At 46.2% G+C, this 21,732-nt stretch overlaps 1 protein-coding gene across 1 annotated transcript in view; it reads left to right on the forward strand.

Annotated features, from left to right (window-relative positions):
• LOC117438211 (Golgi apparatus protein 1-like) overlaps positions 1 to 21,732 on the forward strand; it is a 78,415-nt gene that overhangs the window by 2,034 nt on the left and 54,649 nt on the right. The window contains 2 exon segments of the mRNA XM_034073701.1: positions 11,495 to 11,687; positions 13,505 to 13,710. Coding sequence (XP_033929592.1) covers positions 11,495 to 11,687; positions 13,505 to 13,710 — 399 coding nt within the window.

Consider the following 21,732-nt stretch of genomic DNA (forward strand, 5'->3'; position numbering starts at 1 on the left):
CAGGATGGGCTACAGTTAAACTAACTGATAAGTAGGAGGATAGGAGGATTAATATGTCTCTGGTGCTAATGTACCAATTAAACTGATATAAGCATCTACTGCGTGTGCTTCAAAGGCTGCCAGAAGTGATTACGATTGTTGGAAGAAGTAAACGACCCTCAGAGACCACCACCACATGCAGGGAATTTTCTGGAAAATAATGTAATCCATACGTAACCTCATGAACATGTATGTATGCCCAGGGACTATATAAGGATGGCTTGTGTAACAATAGAGAGACACACGTTAGGAGGAGTTATCCCCCGTGTCTCCCGGCACCGCAATAAAGAATACCTGCTTGTCAGCTTGAAAACTTTGTTGGCAAGTTTGTTCCTAGAGTTTTCTCCGAAACACATCACATCCTCCTCTGTTGACATTCCAAAATCTTTGCCCTCTGGCCAGTTCATGATGACTTCTAGAATTCCTGGATGACTGGGATTTCCTATCCGAGCTCGTTGTGTAATTAGTTCAGCCCCCTTACTCCATGTAGCACGGGTTGCATGATGTGTAGAGGCGACCCTGCCTTTGAACATCCAGCCCATCACGAGCAACCAGGGTGCCAGGAGGATCTGTGCTTCAGTGCCAACCACTTCTGAAGCAGCTCGAACCCCTTCATAGGCTGCCAGTATCTCTTTTTCAGTTGGTGTATAGCTGGCCTCGGATCCTCTGTATCTGTGACTTCAAAAGCCAAGTGGTCAACTTCACGTATCCCCTGGGGCTTTCTGCCAGAGACTCCAGTTAGAACCGTTCTCCCCACCTGTAGTGTACAGTACGTTTTTCACATCTGGCCCAGTCTGGACTGCATGAACTATCTCTTGTTTAATTTGCTCAAAGGCTTGTTGTTTTTCATGGTCCCATTTGAAATAATTATTTTTCTGGGTCACATGATTGAGAGGGCTTACAATCAGACTGTTTTGGCATGTGCATTCTCCAGAACCCCACAGCACCCAAGAAAGCTTGTGTTTCTTTCTTAAGAGTTGGTGGAGACATTGCTGTTATCTTGTTGATCACATCTGTGGGGATCTATGTCCATCTTGCCATTTTATTCCCAAAATTTGAATCTCCTATGCAGGTCCCTTAACATTGCTCTGTTTTATGGCAAAACCGGCTCTCAGCAGGATTTGGATTATTTCCCTCCCTTTCTCAAAGACGTCTTCCACTGTATAGCCCCACATGATAATATCATCAGTGTATTGCAGGTGTTCTGGAGCTTGCCCCTATTCCAGTGCAGTCTGGATCAGTCCATGGCAGATGGTAGGGATGTGTTTCCACCCCTGGGGCAGTCGGTTCCAAGTGAACTGGACACCCCTCCAAGTAAAAGCGAACTGTGGCCCGCACTTGGCTGACAAAGGAATTTGGAAAAATGCATTGACAATGTCAGTTGTGGCATTCCACTTAGCTTCTTTTGACTCCAGTTCATACTGAAGTTCTAGCATGTCTGGTATGGCAGCACTCAATGGTGGTGTGACTTCATTCAGGCCATGATAGTCTACTGTTATTATCCACTCTCTATTAGACTTTCACACTGGCCATATTGGGCTATTAAAGGGTGAGCAGGTCCTGCTTGATCACTCCCTGACTCTGCAGTCTACGGATCAGCTTACGGATGGGAATCAGAAGTCTCAGTTGGTGCAATATTGCTGCCAGTGCACTGTTGTGGTCGCAATTGGCACTTGTTGCTCTTCGGCCTTCAGCAACCCCACAACAGAAGGATCCTCTGAGAGATCAGGCAAGGTGGACAGCTGCTCAATTTCCTCCTTCTCCAAAGCAACAATACCAAAAGCCCATTGGTACCCTTTTGGGTCTTTGAACTACCCTCTTCTGAGGTAGTCTATGCCAAGGATGCATGGAGCCTTTGGACTACTCACAACGGTGTGTTTTTGCCACTCCTTCCCGTTCAGGCTGATTTCAGTCTCCAGTGCAATTAACTCCTGGCACTCCAGAAATACAGATGGGTTCCACCCCTTGAGAGCTTGATGGCATCAGGGTACACTGTGCACTGGTATCTACTAGAGCCTTATACTCCTGTGGGTCTGATGTGCCAGGCCATCTGATCCACACCGTCCAGTAAACACTATTGTCCCCTACCTCCACCTGGCTGGAGGCAGGACCCCTCTAATACTGATCATCTTTGATTTTTGTTCTCCAATTCATGCACCCTTTCCTCCAGAGCTGAGGTAGGTTTTCTCATATCTTCTCCATGGTTCTGCAGATATAGTCATAGGTTGGCCCTTGGTGTATACCTCCTATATCTTCTCTCTTGGGGAGTAGGGTGCCTGTTAATAGCTGAGATGTGGGTTGGTACATGTGGGGAGCTTGATAGATCAGATAGATTGTCTTTCAGTTGTTTGAACTCCTTGATAAGGGGTTTTTCCACAGCTGAAATGATGGAAGGGGTGAGATTGTCTTCGAACTCTTATAGTTGATGAGTTGCTTCATGCACTGTTGGTGCTGCCTCACTCCAGGTCATTGATGCCAATGAGTGAGCATATGATGGTGGCCCAATCTGTGTAAGTTTCTGCCACATGGGTCTTGTACATTCAACTTTATCTGGGTTTATGGGTGCATTCCCAGCATCCAGCCTACAATAGATCATCTCTAGAATGGCTGTTTCCTTCAGAGACTAGATGCCTCTCTCTATCATGGTCCCTTTGGCTGAGCGACTCATAACATTGCCCTTGTAGAGAAACCTTTCATTCACAGCTGCCAAGAGCCACCTCCAAAGGCTAAGGGCTCATTTCTCTTTCTCAATTGCTTTGTCAATTCTCCCTTCCCTAGCAAGTGATCCCAGCTGCTTGGCTTCCTCTACCTTTTAGTTCATGACTGTCGGCCCCGTGTCCCAGCATTGGAGCAGCCAGGTGACGATGTGCTCCCCTGGAAGATGACTGAAATCCTTTCATATATTCTGCAGCTCAGTTGAGGTCCAGGGTCGAAAAATCACCTCTTCTTCTTCCTCTTCCTTTGATTTATGTAATAATAACTCTTATTCAGGTCCTGTCACGTGTAGTAAGTGTATCTTTCTTCACTGTATGGGTTGCTATTTGTGTCTCTTGTTTGCTTTTCCCCTTGCTTATAGGAGCAACTGATGTTGGCACCAGTCAGTCATTTGGTTTAGCTGCAGTCATTATCACTGTGGTTGGAGTGGCTGCAGTGTCTGTTGTGGGGGTTCGTGTAGCTGTTGTGCTTGGGGGCGTAGTAGCTGTGTTGTCTGTTGCTTTGCCATCAAATCCAGACATCTTTTTCCGTTTGAAGGTGCTGAATAGTGTTGTTCAGGGCTCTGTAGCTATAGGTCAAGCCCCAACACTTTGCAGCAATTTGTACATCTCTTGTATTACCTGGATGACAGCACACCTTGTTTAAGTGTTCTACTAATTTGTCTGGATTTCACACTTGTTCGGGGGTGAAGTTCCAAAGCACTGGTGGGGCCCACTGGCCCAGGTTCTTCCCATATGATCTCACACATCTTGCCACTCATGACTGTCCAGCCTCAGGGAAAATCTCTTGGTGGTCCTCCTATATCATCATCTAAACCTAGACCAGACCTGAATCCAACCCTGCTTAACTTTTGAGATCAGATGAAATAGGGTGTTCACAGGGTGGGATGGCTGTGAGTAAAATACGCTCCATGTGTGGCAACATGATGATCCTCAGCACAAGCAGCAGGCAGGTCTCAAGGGTATTCAGAGGCCATCCAAACCCTTTAGAATTCTTAAATGCTGCTGTAAATAGCCTGGTCGGGGGGCAGAGAGTGTGAGTAAATGTCTCCTTCATAGGTTGACCCCCCAAGGAGGAAAAAGAAAGATGTGTAATCACTAAAAAATTCCATTACATACTTCCCAAAGTATAGAGGTGATAACCACACTGGGAACGCAAGACAGGCCAGTTTCATGATCAATGATTCTATTGTATTCCAAGTCATTACCAGAAAGTACAGTAAAAGAAGAACCTTAGCTGAGCCCCCCCAGCCGATAAACACTAAAAGAGCAAATACTGGCTGCAAGGTACGACATGCTGAAACTCTGAGATCAAGTGCAAGAACTTTGAGAGCCAATAAGTCAACATTGTGATGAGTGACTATTAATCCAAAACAATGAATGCTTATCACAAATATTAGACTCAATCTACTCAGATCTTTCGTTACCTCAACACTTTGGGCCCCATGTTAGGTGCCACAGAGAACTGTCATGGTTTAAACCCAGCCGGTAACTAAGAACCACACAGTTGCTCGCCCACTCCCCTCCCCCTGCTCCCACAGGGATTGGGAGGAGAATCAAAATAATGTAACTCCCACGGGTTGAGATAAGAACAGTCCAGTAACTAAGGTATAATGCAAAACTACTACTGCTACCACCAATAATAATAAGGGAAATAACAAGGGGAGAGAATACAATTGCTCACCACCTGCCAACCAATACCCAGCCTGACCCGAGCAGTGATCTGGGCCTTCTGGGTAACTCCCCCTAGGTTCTATACTGGGCATGGCGTGCTGTGGCATGGAATACCCCTTTGGCTAGTTTGGGTCAGGTGTCCTGCCTCTGCTTCCTCCTGTCTTTCCGTGCCCCACCTCACTAGCAGAGCATGAGTCTGAGAAAGTCCTTGATGGGAGTAAACATTACTTAACACACCAATGTTTTTAGTTATTGCTATCAGCACTGTTCCAAGGCTGAAAGTCAAAAACACAGCACTGCACCAGCTACTAAAAAGGAGAAAAATGACTGCTACTGCTGAACCCAGGACAGAGTTTATACCACGACACTGCTGAAGGGCACACAGTACCTAGTGTCACACTTTAGTAGTACTGACTTACTAACACCATAATGGTTTAACTAAATCAACGTTCTTTTGCCATAGGAGTCATGAGTAGAGGTTGATGCAAAGGACAGTTTGTGGTGACTAGATCATACAATCATAGAATAGTTAGGGTTGGGAAGGACCTTTAGATCATCTATTTCCAACCCCCCTGCCATGGGCAGGGACACCACACACTAAGCCATGCCACCTAAGACTTCAAACAACCTGGCCTTGAACACTGCCAAGGATGGAGTGTTCACAACATCCTTGAGCACCCTGTTCCAGTGCCTCACCACCCTTAGTAAAGAGCTTCTTCCTTATATCTAACCTAAGCTTCCCCTGTTGAAGTTTTAACTCATTGCCCCTTGTCCTGTTGCTAATGAAGAGTCCCTCTCCAGCATCCTTGTAGGCCCCCTTCAGATACTGGAAGGCTGCTCTGAGGTATTCACACAGCTTCTCTTCTCCAGGCTGAACAGCCTCTGCTTTCTCAGCCTGTTTTCGTAGGGGAAGCGCCTCAGTCCCCTGATCATCCTCATCACTCTCCTTTGGACTTGCTCCATGTCCTTCTTATGTTGAGTGTGGGAATTCTTAAAGAGCCAAGGCTATGTAGTGAGCGATCCCGATACCCTGAGCCTTATTACTGTAAAGTAAGAAGATTTTTGGCAGGCATAAGCAAGGTCAATTTTCTTGTTAGGCTTCTGTAATTTTCCACTGAAAACGTGCAGAGAATGATCTCTGCCAAGGTTGTAGTTTCCCACTGTATTTTTAGAGTAAGGTATTTAATCACAATTATAACAAGTTATAAACATTAGCTCTGTAAGCGATAGTAACCTCTAGACTAACCAATTAGAGCTCAGTATCCAAGGCCTTACACCCCACATAAGGGTGTAAGGGTATAAGAAGAGCACTGTATCTAATAAAGTTTGGCAATCGTTTGATCATATTGATCGTCTCCACGTTGTCCAGGACTCCCGCATCAACAGTTGAGGACACCAGAACTGTACACAGTACTCTAAGTGAGGTCTCATGGGAGCAGTTAGAGGGGCAGGATCACCTCTTCGACCTGCTGGTCACACTTCTTTTGATGCATCCCAGTATATGGTTGGTTTCTAGGCTGAGAGCTCACACTGCTGGCTTTTGTTTTCTCATCACTCAACACCCCCAAGTCCTTTTCCGCAGGGCTGCTCTGCATCTGTTCTCCGCCCAACTTGTAGCTATGAATACTGGGCTGAAGGACCTCATGAAATGCAAAATGTTTTTTAACAGCAAGTATAGAATCAGAAGTGTAATGCTGGAGTCCTCAGTGTCAGGTCTGCATGTTATCGCTGGCTTTGTTACAGAAGTTGAGTTGGGTGGTGAAGTGTGAGAATGGTCATGGTAGGCACAAGCACAGTGCATCTGGGAGAGGAAATGAATGCAACCTTTGGGTCACTGAGTTTCTGTGGGGTAACAGAGTGAGTCACTAACTAAGCTTTTGTGTGGGTTAGTGCAGTTTATGCATATTCCTCTCTTTTTTGGTGCCCAACCCAGAATATTTTGCCTTGATGCATGAAAGTGTTGCAGTCTGTTGTATGATGTCTTTTGTTATGCTGTCATCCATGGCACCTGAAATATTTTCTATTGCTATGGAAACAGCTAGAAATGGTGATGTATTTCTTTTGTTGGTGTTCTGTTCTCTCCTTTTTCTGTTTTGGAGAAATCCGATTTATTCCCATCAAGTGGTGCTTCAGGTTTTATTTCCACACTGTAGTTTCTGAGATTTGCCTGTAGAGAAACAGTCATTACCCTTTTGTGTAACTGAACAAAACTGTGAATTTAGTAGGACCTGAACACCTGAGGAGGAAGATGGGGAAGAGACTCATCTCTCACCTTTTTTTTATGGAAATAAGCACTACTAGACTACTAACTCCACCCACATCAGGGGGCTAGTAGATTGCAGTATGATAGCTTCATCATATTGATTGGGATAAACTGTCATTTTTAACTTATAGTAGTAGGTAGTAATTTCAGAAATTACACTGCCTATTGAAGACCCTCTGCTAGCTGATAGTTTTCGTTTTCTAAACTTCCTTGGTTTGCCTTGCTTTCTGCTTCCTAATTGTGTTCTGTTCCTGTTGGTTTTGTTGCTTCTGATGTGCTGTTTTCTGTGCTTTTCCACATTTCTTGTTGTTTTTCTGCTCTCTAAGAGAAATAAAGTTCAGCTTAGGAGTCTTGATCTGTGTCGTGGTTTAAACCAAGTCCCCCGACTCCCTGAGAGTTAGGAAGGAGAATCCAAGGAATGTAGCCCCCACAGACTGAGATAAGAACGGTTTAATAGCTAAGGCATAACACAATAATAATGATACAGCCAATAACAAGCGAAAAGAATACAACACCCCACCAGCCACCGACCCATAACTCACTCCACCCTGCCCGGCCGAGCACCGCGTGCTCCCTCCTCCATTTTCCTCCAGAGCTCTACCCCTCCAGCTCTCTCTCCCCCAGTATGCAACCTGGGCATCATGTGCTATGGCATGGAATACCTCATTGGCTAGCCTGGGTCAAGTGTCCTGTCTCTCCTTCCTCCCGGCTTCCCCTCCTCCCCGGCAGAACACCTGCCTTGAACAAAAGGCACTTGAACAAAAACAAAGGCCTTGAACAAAAACACCCTCAAAACATGCTCACTATCAAGCAACTATTCCCAGCCCAGAAGTCAAAACACAGCACTGCACCAGCTACAAGAAGGAGAAAAATGACTGCCACGGCTGAACCCATGACAATCTGCCTGTAGATCTCATTTTGCTGTATATAGCAGGAAGGCTGTAGATGTGTCATTTGAAAGCATTAAGTTTTGTAACATGCCTGTGTTGTGGAGTTGTGGGTTTCCAGTTAATGGAGAAATATTTAACAGTAGTTTCAGTTACCTTTCCAGGTGTCTGTTGTACTTTATAGTGAATTTGGTCTCCTGGTATTTAAAGCTTGCTTTGTCTTCATGCAATAGGGATCTAATTTGAAATTGGTAATTGCAAAGACCTTTTTTTCCTCAGGCTGCTGATCAGAATGAGCTGCTTCCCTGGTCCCAGAAGTGTCCGTGATCATATAAAACTGGGGGATAATGTGTAGTTATCTGGGTGCTGGATTTAGCCATGATGTCCAAACTGGAGTAGATTATTTGTCATAATGAAGGCAACTGAACGCCTGTTGTACTACTTTATCTGATAATAGTATTTTTCAGATTCCTAAAAAAAAGATGCATTAGGAAACCATTGTTTTCTTGCTTTAATTTCTACCCCAAAGTGCTTTGAGTACAGTTGCTCTCACTCTTTCTCTAGTTTCATGGAATTACTAGACATAGGGGGAAATTAGTCTAAACAGGAAGAAATTATAACATTCAACTCAGCAATTGTTTCCTTAGTGCAGTCTTGCATTAATGTCCTATCAGCTGAAGTACTGGGAGTTTGCTAGTCTAAGAGCCATCCCCATAAACCTGGTGTCCAGGTTAGCCCTGGTACAGTGTCAAATGGAACTGTGAAGCAACCACTGGGTGGAGGTTGAGGGAGGGGATTCTCCCACTCTACTGGGCTCTGAGGAGACCATCCCCCCCCCCCCCCCCCCCAGTCCTGTGTCCAGCTTTGGGGCAACAACATAAGAGGGACATGGAGCTGTTTGAGAGAGTACAGAGGATGCTGCAGAGATGCAGAGGGCTGGAGCACCTCTGCTCTGGAGACAGGCTGAGAGCTGGGCTTGTTCAGCCTAGAGAAGGCTCCAGGGAGACCTTAGAGCAGCTTCCAGTGCCTAAAGGGGCTATAAGAAAGCTGGAGAGGGGCTTTTGACACGGGCCTGTAGGGACAGGACAAGAGGGAATGGCTTTGAACTGCCAGAGGGAAGATTGAGATGAGATATTGAGAAGAAGTTGTTCCCTGTGGGGGTGGTGAGGTGCTGGCACATGTTGTCCAGAGAAACTGTGGCTGCCCCATCCCTGGCAGCGTTCAAGGCCAGGTTGGATGGGGCTTGGAGCAGCCTGGTCTAGTGGAAGGTGTTCCTGCCTGTAGCAGGGAGCTGAAACAGAATGAGCTTTCAAGTCCCTTCCAACCCAAACCAGTCTGGGATACTATGATTGTACAATCTTAAATGCAATTGTTGTTAGCCCATAAATTCAAGTCTGAAGCAATAATTTTTCTAAACCACATTTGTAAAGTCCTGCTTATAAACTATTTGGCCAGTAGCATGGCTGCCTTCATGCACTTGTGAAGAAATGAAAAGTTAGGACCTCCTTAAGACAGCTTAACTAGTTAGCACTAGCATTCATGGACCTGATCTGTCTGAAAACAAATCAAGTTTTAGTCAGTAAATCTCTTAAACAGTGTCAAGTGAGCACAGGAACACTAATGTCAATGCAAGAAGACATGCCACTGCTTGGAGGTGGGAGGAAAGGGCAGGACTGCATCTTTCAGGAGCCAGATGTGTTGACCTGTGGGTGTTTCTATTTCTGTTACGTCTGACATGTTTGAAAATTGCTATAACATAGGGCAGCAGAGTAGCCAGTGCTGCAGGACAACTTACCCAAATGTAAAAGCTGTATTTGCAAAGAAAGGTAATAAATAGGTCATTTCATGGTTGGTCCCTGAAATGTAACTCTTGGAAAGTGGATGGAGGGACTGTGAAAATCTAGACCTTGGGCCCACTGTATGAGACGATCTGGTTCGAGACCATCTTAAGAACCTGAACATAAACAAGTCCATGGGACCTGATGAAATCCATCCATGGGTCCTGAAGGAGCTGGCGAATGAAGTTGCAAAGGCACTGGCCATCATATTTGAAAAATCAAGGTAGACAGGTGAAGTTCCTGACGACTGGAAAAAGGGAAATATAACCCCCATTTTCAAGAAGGGGAAAATGGATGACCCGGGGAATTACAGACCAGTCAGTCTCACCTCTGTGCCTGGCAAAATCTGGGAGCAGATTCTCTTGGAAGGCATGCTAGGGCACATGAAAAAGAGAAAGGTGCTTGGTGACAGCCAGCATGGCTTTACTAGGGGAAAATCCTGCCTGACCAATTTTGTGGCCTTCTATGACGGGGCTACGGAAACAATGGACAGGGGTGGAGCAGTTGATGTCATCTACATGGACTTGTGCAAAGCGTTTGACACTGTCCCATATGACATCCTTGTCTCTAAATTGGAGAGACATCAATTTGATAGGTGGACCATTCGTTGGATAAAGAACTGGCTGGATGGTGATATGCAAAGAGTTGTGGTCAACGGTTCAATGTCCAGCTGGAGACCAGTAACAAGTGGTGTCCCTCAGGGGTCGGTGTTGGGACTGGTCTTGTTCAACATCTTTGTCGGTGACATGGGCAGTGGGATTGAGTGCGCCCTCAGCAAGTTTGCCGATGACACCAAGCTGTGTGGTTCTGTGGATACGCTAGAGGGAAAGAATGCCATCCAGAGGGACCTTGACACACTTGTGAGGTGGGCTGATGCCAACCTCATGAAGTTTAACTTGCATGACAAGTGCAAGGTTCTACACCTGGTTGGGAGCAATCCGAGGCACAGCTACAGGTTGGGCAAAAAGGAAATTCATGGTAGTCCTGCGGAGAAGGACTTGGGGGTGTTAGTCAATGAGAAAATGAACATGAGCCAGCAGTGTCCACTCACAGCCCAGAAAGCCAACCATATCCTGGGCTGCATCAAGAGGAGCGTGACCAGCAGGTTGAAGGAGGTAATTCTGCCCCTCTACTCTGCTCTCATGAGACCTCACTTGGAGTACTGTGTGCAGTTCTGGTGTCCTCAACATAGAAATGACATGGTACTGTTAGAACAAGTCCAGAGGAGGGCCACGAGGATGATCAGGGGACTGGAGCACCTCCCATATGAAGACAGACTGAGAAAGTTGTGTCTGTACAGCCTGGAGAAGAGAAGGCTGCGTGGAGACCTCATAGCAGCCTTCCAGTATTTGAAGGGGCCTACAGGGATGGTGGTGAGGGACTATTCATTAGGGACTGTAGTGATAGGACAAGGTTGAAACTTAAACAGCAGAGGTTTAGACTGGATATAAGGAAGAAAGTCTTTACTGTTAGGGTGGTGAGGTACTGGAATGGGTTGCCCAGGGAGGTTGTGAATGCTCCATCCCTGGCAGTGTCCAAGGCCAGGTTGGATGAAGCCTTGGGTGATATGGTTTAGTGTGAGGTGTCCCTGCCCATGGCAGGGGGGTTGGAACTAGATGATTTTAAGGTCCTTTCCAACCCTAACTATTCTATGATTCTCTGATTCTATGACTGCTTTATCTGCTGTCATCTTTTGGACATGTTGCAGAACAAATCCAAAGAACATGCTAGTTTGTAGATGCAACTGGAAAAAGTTGTTTCTTAAGGGTATGTGTTGAGCATGGACCACAGCTGGGGTAAATGTCAGTAACTGATCCTAGTTCCTGAGAATGAGTTACACCCATGACTCAAATTGCTGAATGATTGTGCATGTTCAAGAAGAGCTCTGCAGAGAGTTGCTGCCTTTAAAACCCTTAATCTGTTGATGTCAGTGTACATTGTCTCTATGAGACAAATAAAATTTAATTGCAGTCCAGCTTAAATGTATAAATTTGAAAGCAACTTGAAAATGTAACATCAGGTCTGGCTCTCTGCCACCATGTGGAAGCTCATCCAGACATCCCAATGTGTCTCCTGCAGTGTCGTGATGCACTGACAACCCCCCAGAAGCTGATTGCCCAAGACTACAAAGTCAGTTACTTACTGGCAAGGGCCTGTAAAAGTGATCTGAAGAAGTACCGCTGTAACGTGGAGAACCTGCTCCAGTCTCGGGAAGCCAGGCTTTCCTGTCTGCTGATGTGCTTGAAGTCTGAAGTGCACAGAGGTAAGTGGAGTTCAATCAAGGGCTGTGTGACTTGCTGGGACATTGATTTTAAAAGTTTCTCTTGGACATTCAGCTTCAACATGTAATTATAGTCTCCGCCTCCAAGTAACCTCCAAACTGGTTCAGTGGCAAGTTTCCTCATCATAAAGCTTTAATTGCTGTTGTTGTGAAGATCAGAATAGCTGAGTAAACCTCAGACAGTGACTGCTATTGTGTAGACAAGAAGTCTACAAATGCAAAATAGCAAATCCCACTTGGGTGTGTAATTGCAAATCCTTCTATTCACCGTGAATTCAAGGAGCTTTTTTCCTCCCTTATATAGTAAGCATTAAATATACTACTAGGATAAGACACAGGATAGAGAACCTGTGTTTATCATCACTCTGGGGAAGCCAGGGATACTCAGTCCTCGGCCTCTTGTAAGTAGTCCTCCCCTTGCAGTTCAGCAGCTTGGGTAAATGCCTTAATTTCTCTAACCCTAGTTTTTCCTGTGTAGAAGGAAGGTAAGTGTGAGAATATTCTTTTTGTTCCTTTAAGTTAGTGTAAGTTGGAGATGTCTTAACACCAGTGGCTGTCCCAAAGGCATTAGAAGACTCTATGCAGCAAGACTATGCTAAAGATTATCTGAAATTGCTGTAAGATGTAAAATGACATGTTATATATCTTCTAATCTGCACTGCAGAGTTGTTTGGTTTTTGCCCTTGGCATGTAGCTGAGCAGTTCTGATGCAGCAGCAGGGCTGCATGCTGCATTGCCTCTGGCACTGGAGGGAAAGGCTGTAACACCATAAGCAATCTGTGCATTTGTGAGTTTGAATAACTCATTGCTTCTGATTGATGTGTAAATGATTTGTCCTGTTTGTAGAAAGTTGTGGGTGTTTTTTTCCCTTCTCCCTGCAGTAGGGCAAGTGTGTTCCTGAATTACATGCAGAAAACTGCTGTTCAGTTATGAATTTCTAATTCTACAGTGGAATGGGTTGTGCAGCATGTGGCTCATGCATAGCCTGGGAAGAACAATTATTATTATTCTACACACTTCCACGTGTCTCTATTATAATGCCTGGGAGTCCCTGTTGTGACCTCTGTTGCATGGGCATTGTACATGTATGAATAACTTCTGATGGGGGCTAGGAAAAAGCCAAAAAAGTCATAGGAAAAAAACCAACCTGGTCCTTTTGTTTAAAAAGAAAACCAAACTGTCTGCATGGAGAGTGTAGGAAAGCTTATAGCAGATCTAAGCACTTATTAAAGCTGTGCAAATAGTGGTTTGCTAGATACTCCATATTCTTGGCAACATGTTCTGTTCTGGTTCTTGGCTTCCTGAGCAAATATGTACTGTTGATCTAGAAAACCTTGTCCTCATAGAAAAAGTTCAACCTGCTGTCCAGACAAATCCCCCCCCCCCCCCCCAGTAACGTGCCAAACTGGTAAATTACCAGAGGTGACATCCATTTGAAGAACAAGCCCTTGAGCACATGGGGGAAAAGCTGACCTGCAGATCCACTGAGTGTTTTCAGCTGCTCTTCAAAAGCAACTTTTGTAACATGAAATCCAAAATTATATTATTTGAATCTTTCAGGAATACTTTATAAAACCATGTCTTAAATCCATAAACTGAGTATATTTTACAGGTAAATGATGGGTGCTATGCTAACAACTGGTTTAATCCCCAGCACATCTGTTCTAGAACATTTGTTGCATTCTGGTGTTGTCCAGAGTGTGGACATCATCCCTGTTCTTCCAACATAATGACAGCATAGGTCAAGAAGGGCTCCACTAAGCATTAATGCTAAATCATGTAATATTCTCTTGGCTCAGGTCATTAAGTGAGCAGCGAGTGCCAGGGTGAAATGTTGGATTACCGACACATGCTAATGGAAGACTTCTCACTGAGCCCAGAAATCATCCTGAGCTGCCAAGGGGAGATCGAGCACCACTGCTCTGGCCTGCATCGTAAAGGGCACACTCTGCATTGCCTGATGAAAGTAGTGCGGGGTGAAAAGGGAAATGTCGTCCTGAATTGTCAGCAGGCGGTAAAATCATGGAATGAGTTGGGTTGGGAGGGATCTTCAGAGATCATCTAGTCCAACTCCCCTGCAATGAGCAGGGACATCAACTAGATCAGGTTGCTTAGAACCACATCCAGCCTGGCCTTGGATGTCTCCAGGGATGTGGAAGCCACTACCTCTCTGGGCAACCTAGCCCAGTGTTTTACCACCCTGTACAAAATTTATTCCTCACATCCAGTCCAAATCTCCCTCTTTTAGTTTAAAACCATCACCCCTGTCCTATCACACAGGCTCTGCTAAAATGTCTCTCCCTATCTTTCTTATAGGCTCCTTTTAAGAACTGAAAGCCTCAATGAGGTCTCCCCAGAGACTTCTCTTTTCTAGGTTGAATAACCCCAACTCCCTCAGCCTTTCCTCATAGCAGAGGTACTCCATCCCCTGATCATTGTGGCTCTCCTCTGGACCCTTTCCAACAGGTCCGTATCTTTACTGTACTGAGTACTCAAACTTTTCTTCCACTTCATTTCTAGGCTGCTCAGTTGGTAGAAGCACTGCTTTATCTGTTAATGTTTTGCCTTGCAATAGCGATTCTGCTGAAGGCAGCCTGGCTCTGCTGGGTACCAGGGGGTGGCTTGAGAAAGGACGCCTGTGGCACCAGAGTGGAGCCGGGGGAGATCAGCGTCCAAAAACCTCACCACAGAACGACAAGAGCCACTGAAGAGGGAGCCTCAAGTCCTCAATAGGACTTGCAAAGAGCTCAGCTACTGCAGGAGGTGACTCGCCGGGGGCGGAGACAGGAGGAGTGGCACCAACTGTGAGTGGTTAAAAATCTACTCAGGGAGCGCGGCGACCAGGAGCGGCCAAGGCAGTTTGCGCGGGCAGGCGAGCGGGATGGTGAGCACTCGCCGTATGACCAGGGTCCGGTCTGGGAGCTCTGCCCCGGCCGCCCCGGTGGTGGCCAGCGTAGGCACCCAGACAGAGCCGGTAAGAGAGGAGGTTGCGGTGCAGAGCTTGGAGTGTAGAGAGTGCCTGCACTGGTCTTGTGAGGGAAAGGTGCAGAATGGGCAGGGCTGCGCTTGCTGCTCTCTGGTGGACGTCCTCCTCCACCAGGTGGCTGAGCTATGGCATGCTGTCAGTAAGCTGCAAGATGTCAGGAAAGCTGAGAGGAAGCAGGACTGCTTGCTCCAGGACCAAACAGCACAGGGGCCTCAAGATTCCCCTCTAACTCATGGAAGAAAGAAAGGGGCTGTTGATCAGGGAAGCTGGGAGTTAGTAACAAAAAAAAAAAACAACCAAAGAAGGAAGAGAGCAATTAAAAGCAAGGGGCTTCCTCCTAAATCTGCTGTACCCACCCAGAACCACTTTGCTGTCCTGCAGGGGGCTGATGAGGAAATGCACTTGCATCAGAAACAGTTGGCTGGTGCACTGGTACAGAAGATCTCTACTGGTGCTGCCAGGAAAAAGCGGCGGGTTGTAGTAGTAGGGGACTCTGCTTGACAGGGACAGAAGCGCTCATCTGTCGGCCTGACCCGGTCACAAGGGAGGTGTGTTGCCTACCTGGGGCACGGATCAGGGATGTTGCGGAGAGGCTGCCTGCTCTAGTAAGTCCCACGGACTATTACCCACTTCTAGTGATACATGTGGGTGCTACGGATATAGATAGTAGTAGCCTGAGGAGTATAAAGAAGGACTACAGAGCTCTGGGAGAGGTGGTCAGGGGTTCTGCAGCACAGATAGTCTTTTCGACAATTCTCCAAGACATAGGGGAGGACCTTCCAAAGGCAAGGAGGATTGGACAGGTTAATAAATGGTTAAAAGGGTGGTGTCATAGCCAAGGGTTTGGGTGTCTTGGACATGGGGCCCACATTTGTAGGCCAGGCCTACTGGGGGCTGGTGGAACTCCTCTGATAAAGAAAGAAAAGAGTGGCTTTGCTGGGAGGCTTGCCAGACTTGTCAAGGATGCTTTAAACTAGTTGTGTTGGGGGAGGGGAGCATCATTCCATCCCAACACACCCAGTCAGTTGCCAGCACCTATAATAAATGCTCTGTGCAATGTAGTAATATTCTAGCCGCTCCAGCCACTGAGCTAGCTTCATTTGGAGCTCGGATCAGATGCCTCTATACAAATGCCCGTAGCATGGGGAATAAACAAGAGGAATTAGAGATGTGGGCACATCTACGGGGCTATGATATAATAAGCATCACCGAAACATGGTGGGATGTCTCCTTTGACTGGAGTGTTGGAATGGAAGGTTACAGGCTTTTTAGAAAAGACAGGCCCGGTAGGAGGGGAGGGGGAGTTGCCCTTTATGTTAGGGATAGGCTGGAGAGTATGGAACTCTGTCTGGGCACAGGTGATCAGTTAACAGAAAGTTTGTGGGTCAGGGTTAAGGGGAAATCGGTGGTGGGACACATTACTGTGGGGATATGTTACAGACCTCCTGATCAAGAGGATCCTGTGGATGAAGAACTCTACAGACAAATAGGAAAAGCCTCATGCTCACAGGCCCTTGTTCTCATGGGGGACTTCAACCACCCTGACATCTGTTGGGGCAACGGTACGGCCCAGCACAAGCAATCCAGGAGGTTTCTCGATTGTGTGGAAGACAACTTCCTTCTGCAAGCAATAAAGGAGCCGACAAGGAGAGGTGGCCTGCTTGACCTCGTGCTCACCAAGAGGGAAGGGCTCGCTGGAAATGTGACTCTCCAGGGAAGTCTTGGATGCAGTGATCATGAGATGGTCGAATTTGAGGTCCTCAAGACAGTGAGAAGAGCGTGCAGTAAGCTCACTGCCCTGGACTTCAAGAGAGCAGACTTTGAACTCTTCAGGAACCTGCTTAGCAAGGTTCCATGGGATATAGCCCTTGAGGAAAAGGGGGCCCAAGACTCTTGGTTAATATTCCAGGCTCACCTGCTACAAGCTCAGGAGTGTTGCATCCCGACAAGAAGGAAGTGCAGCAGGAGGGCCAGGAGACCTCCTTGGATGGATAAGGTGCTGCTGAGAAAAATTCACAAGAAAAAAGATGCTTATAAAAGGTGGAAACAAGGACAGGTGGCCTGGGATGAATACAGGGGTGTTGTCAGAGTAGTTAGGGACCAAGTTAGGAAAGCTAAGGCCCAATTGGAGCTAAACTTGGCAAGGGATGTTAAAGATAATAGGAAGGGATTTTATAGGCATGTGGCAGCTAAGAAACAAACTAAGGACAATGTAGGCCCCCTCCGGAAACTTTCAGGAGAACTGGCTACACAGGACTTGGAGAAGGCTGAGGTTCTGAATGGCTTCTTTGCCTCGGTCTTCACTGGCAAAGGCTCTGACTGCGGCACCCGAGTCTTGGAAGGCGGATGCTGGGACTGTGAAAACCTAGACCTCGGGCCTACTGTACGAGAGGATCTGGTTCGAGACCATCTTAAGAACTTGAAAATACACAAGTCCATGGGGCCTGATGAAATCCATCCACGGGACCTGATGAAATCCATCCGCGGGTCCTGAAGGAGCTGGCGAATGAAGTTGCAAAGCCACTGGCCATCATATTTGAAAAATCAAGGCAGACAGGTGATGTTCATGATGACTGGAAAAAGGGAAATATAACCCCCATTTTCAAGAAGGGGAAAATGGATGACCCGGGGAATTACAGACCAGTCAGTCTCACCTCTGTGCCTGGCAAAATCTTGGAGCAGATTCTCTTGGAAGGCATGCTAGGGCACATGAAAAAGAGAAAGGTGCTTGGTGACAGCCAGCATGGCTTTACTAGGGGAAAATCCTGCCTGACCAATTTGGTGGCCTTCTATGACGGGGCTACAGAAACAATGGACAGGGGTGGAGCAGTTGATGTCATCTACATGGACTTGTGCAAAGCGTTCAACACTGTCCCACATGACATCCTTGTCTCTAAATTGGAGAGACATCAATTTGATAGGTGGACCACTCGTTGGATAAAGAACTGGCTGGATGGTCGTATGCAAAGAGTTGTGGTCAATGGTTCAATGTCCAGCTGGAGACCAGTAACAAGTGGTGTCCCTCAGGGATTGGTGTTGGGACCGGTCTTGTTCAACATCCTTGGGCCGCTCGGTCCAAATGCTCACAGACACCAATGTAGTGGATGGCAAATGGCGTTTATTGAGAGAGAGCATGGTGTTATATAGCCTAGGTTTACGATGTCATTTCCGTCTGCTTGCATCGTAAAACTGGTATCATCACCTAAATGCTATTGGCTACCTGGAGAGGGGTCTTATCTTTCCGTACAGCACGATATCTTCCGGCCGCCAGGCCTATCTGCCTACATTTCCCCCCTCCCTATGCTTAATTAAATTGGCTAAAATGTAACTATCTTAAAGAATATATATATCGTAAAAATATACTAAATGCATTCTACTCCTATTCTCTTCTCTACAACAGACTTAGGATATATATCAGAAACTTGGATAGAAAACATAAGGCACAGTAAGCAAGAGGTAACAGGAGGATAACTGGGAATAACGGGGTATAACTGGGGATAAGTAAAGGAAGTTTTGAACAAGAACATTCTTAAAGCAGTTGTTGGCTGCGTTTTTAAAGCAGTTGCCGGCGTTCTACTAACATGGTGTTAACTCTCTCTAACCGGCTCTTTACAAACAACATGAGCTTATTCAGTATATAAAGGCACTGTGTTGGCTGTCGTTTGGATCTAGTCAGTGCAGAACTTTCAGGTGCAGGCTGGATGCTTGTTGGCTTATCGTCCTCTCTTGTCACCGGGGTATACGGGTTACAGAGACGTCCGATAATCCAGTCCTGTGGATAGAAACTCATGGCAGAGTTAAGCCCTTTATCTGCAACTGCCTTAACAATCGCTTGTATGTCCTTGGGGTTTATTGGCGAATAGTACCTCTGTCCCCCAGGTGCCACACGGACCGGGAATGCTAATGTGGCTGGTGAGCTCCGGTCGGCGCACGCAATTTGTATTTTCTTCCAATCTGTGAGAGGGGTTTCTTCCCCTCGTGGTCCCTTTTTAGTTTGGGTGGGAATACTTTGGCTCCTGATTTTGTTTATCTCTTTCCTCCTCCTCTAAACTTGAACCGGTTGCGGACTGCTCGTCCCACCCCGTGTCTGATTCAGAGTCGGAACTCGACTGGCTGGCTATTTCCGGTTTTCGGTGCCTTTTTGTTGGGCTCCGGCCCCGCCTGCTTTTGTGGGTTGGCCGTTCCCTCTCTCTGGGTTCGCCCCTCCCTCTGCTCGGGTTCCAACCCCGCCCGCTTCTCCGGTGGGCGGGCTGTTCCTCCCCTTTTGGCTCACCCCTCCCTCTGTTCGGGGGGGTGTGTGTCCAGCATGGGCACTGTTCCCGATGCCCGCTCGGATCGGTGTCCGCCCTGCACCCCCCCCCTTCTCCCCCTTCTTGTGCTCCCTCTCTCTTCCCGCCATGAGCATCCTCGCCCCGCCCTTCGCCTTTGTTCTCGGTCCCATCTTGGGGCGCATAGGGCGGCGGTCTAGCCCTAACCTCCGCGGGCTCTGCTCTCTCCGCGACCCCCCTGGCTTCCTCAGCCAGCGCTCCCCAGAGGGATTCAGCCTGTTTCTGTCCCTCCGTGTTATAAATTGAGACCACAACGGATCATAATCCAATTAGAATTTTATTAATTATAGCAAGTAGAATATGAGCAAATACAGGGCTGGACGACAGGGGAGTCTGCGCTCCGCCAACAGCCGTACTGAGCAGTTCAAACAGCCCCTTTTTGTACATCTTTACTTCCTGTTTCTGTCGGTTCCTGGGCCTCTGGTGGTTATCTTATCTTGCACAAGCAGTGTTTGGTGGCTGTTTGCATAAGCGATTTCCTGGGCATCTGGCGGTGATCTTATCAGTGTCTGTTGGCTGTTCTTTAAATTGGGCTTAACATAAATCTTAATAAACAATACCCTAGTCTATAGTTTCTCACAATCCCCCCTTTTTCTTTTTATCCTATTATTGTTTATTAGACGCTGCTTTCATTCTCGGCACTGCAAATAAACCTTTTTCCACAATCCCAACATTTATCATAACACTCACAAGGTAATACCTCACAATTACAATAGGCGTAGCCCCCACGTGGCATAACACATTCACAACAATCTTCATCCTCATCAATAGATACACTTTTATATTTTGCCCCAGACCTCATAGTTAAAATAAGCAGTTTAGCTATGTCAAATCGTTCTCTAATAAAGCGTAAAATATAGCGTAATATACAAGGCCCAAATATAAGTCCCAAAATCAATATAATAAGCGGTCCTGCTAAAGCAGACAACAAAGTGGTTAGCCAAGGTGAAACATTAAACCAATTTTCATACCATGACCTGCCCGCCTCACGGTACTTTTTACGTTGATCTAACCTTTTCCGGAGTTCAGACATGGTGTCCTGGACTACTCCCGTATGGTCAGCAAAAGAGCAACATTCTTCATTGAGAGCTACACATAACCCTCCTTCCTTTAGGAATAATAGATCTAATCCTCTTCTATTTTGCAGTACTACTTCTGATAAAGACTTTACTGAAGTGGCTAAATTTTGGACAGATTGTTCTATTTTTGCTATATCCTCATCTACAGCCATCTGTAAACTTTGTAATTCCTGACCTTTTACTAGGGAGGCTATGCCTGTACCTGCTCCAACTCCGCCCGCTATCAGCAGTGTAGCTAAGGTTATCACTGTAATTGGCTCTCGTTTTTGTCTATTCAGGTCTCCTTCAAAGTGGTGTAACACCTCCTCAGAGGTGTGATAGATCAGACGAGGGACAATAATCACCTGTACACAAAACTGAGATTGATCAAACACGTTTAGTGATAGGCAAGGCGTTACTCCGATGTCTGAACAAACCCATTTAGTTCCTGGTGCTGGGATAGCCCATTTGTTATTTCTATTCTTGTGTCTCTTTATAGTTTCTGTAGTGATTGTTACTGTTTAGTTGCACAAAGGCTGATAATTTTTGGGCACTGTACCTATACATTTTCCTTGACCTGTTACTAATTGAATAGTAATTCCTTGCGTATGGTTTTTCTGGTCATTCCATGGGCATTCTCGTGGGTTTGAACCATTAGACCATTGAATCTTACCTACTTTTCCAATTGCCTCAAAATATGGTGGTCTAATATTGTAACATAACCAGCATTCCTTAGTTAAATTTGGTTTGCTTTCATTAAGGGCATGATAAGAGGCTTGCATTAGATTCCATAAGGGGTCTTTGGATTCTGACACTCCTGAATCCCTAACTAAGGAGGACTCAGTCACCGTGTCATTAGTTGTTCTATCTGTTACTGATAGGGAGTTTGGACGAGTGGTTGTAACACTTGTGGGGACAATCTTTTTCTTAGGGAAAGTGAGTGAATTCGGTCCTATTGGCAAAGGATCATGAGGAAGCTTTTCTTTAACTATTCTAAAGTAACTTCCCCTATCTGCTCCTGATTCCCAATATCTAATTCCCCAGATACGGCCAACTAACCATCTGTCATCTTGGGGTTCTTTTATAATGATTTCAACTCTGGTACAGGACTCGCTGCCACAGGGTTTTATAGGGTCTCCATCAAAAGCATGCTTATGGGGAGTGCAGCCTGGGGGTCCCCAAGTTACATCTATATATTTATCTCCCCGTGTTTTCCAATCTGAAGCAATAGTTTCACAACCCCAATAGCCACAGTAAAAATGACCTGGATAATTACAATAACTTCTGCCAGGGTTACTTGCTGGACATATATAAAATGCCTTGCATTGGGCCTGAAGCTTTGCTAGATCTGGGTTAGAAGCAAGGGGGTCCTGATCTATAGGTATCAGGGAATATAGATGCACGGAGAAATTCCACTTCCTCGGACCGATCTGAGTTTGAATTAATTTTGACTCTGCTAAATTATATAATTTCCAGGCCATAGGTTCATGAGGGTTTCCATTTGCTTGGGTTATTATCAATAACAAAACTAACGGTATACCAGGAAAAAGGGTGTCTGTCAATTTTGCCAATTTATGTATATTTTTACCAGTCCTGGGGAAGTTCGGCCATTGCTGCTTTTGTGTCCCATTGTTCTGGTTCTTTTCTCCACAGTTTGTTCCTCT

This window comes from Melopsittacus undulatus (genome assembly GCF_012275295.1).
Source record: "Melopsittacus undulatus isolate bMelUnd1 chromosome W unlocalized genomic scaffold, bMelUnd1.mat.Z SUPER_W_unloc_2, whole genome shotgun sequence".
NCBI classification, from domain to species: domain Eukaryota; kingdom Metazoa; phylum Chordata; class Aves; order Psittaciformes; family Psittaculidae; genus Melopsittacus; species Melopsittacus undulatus.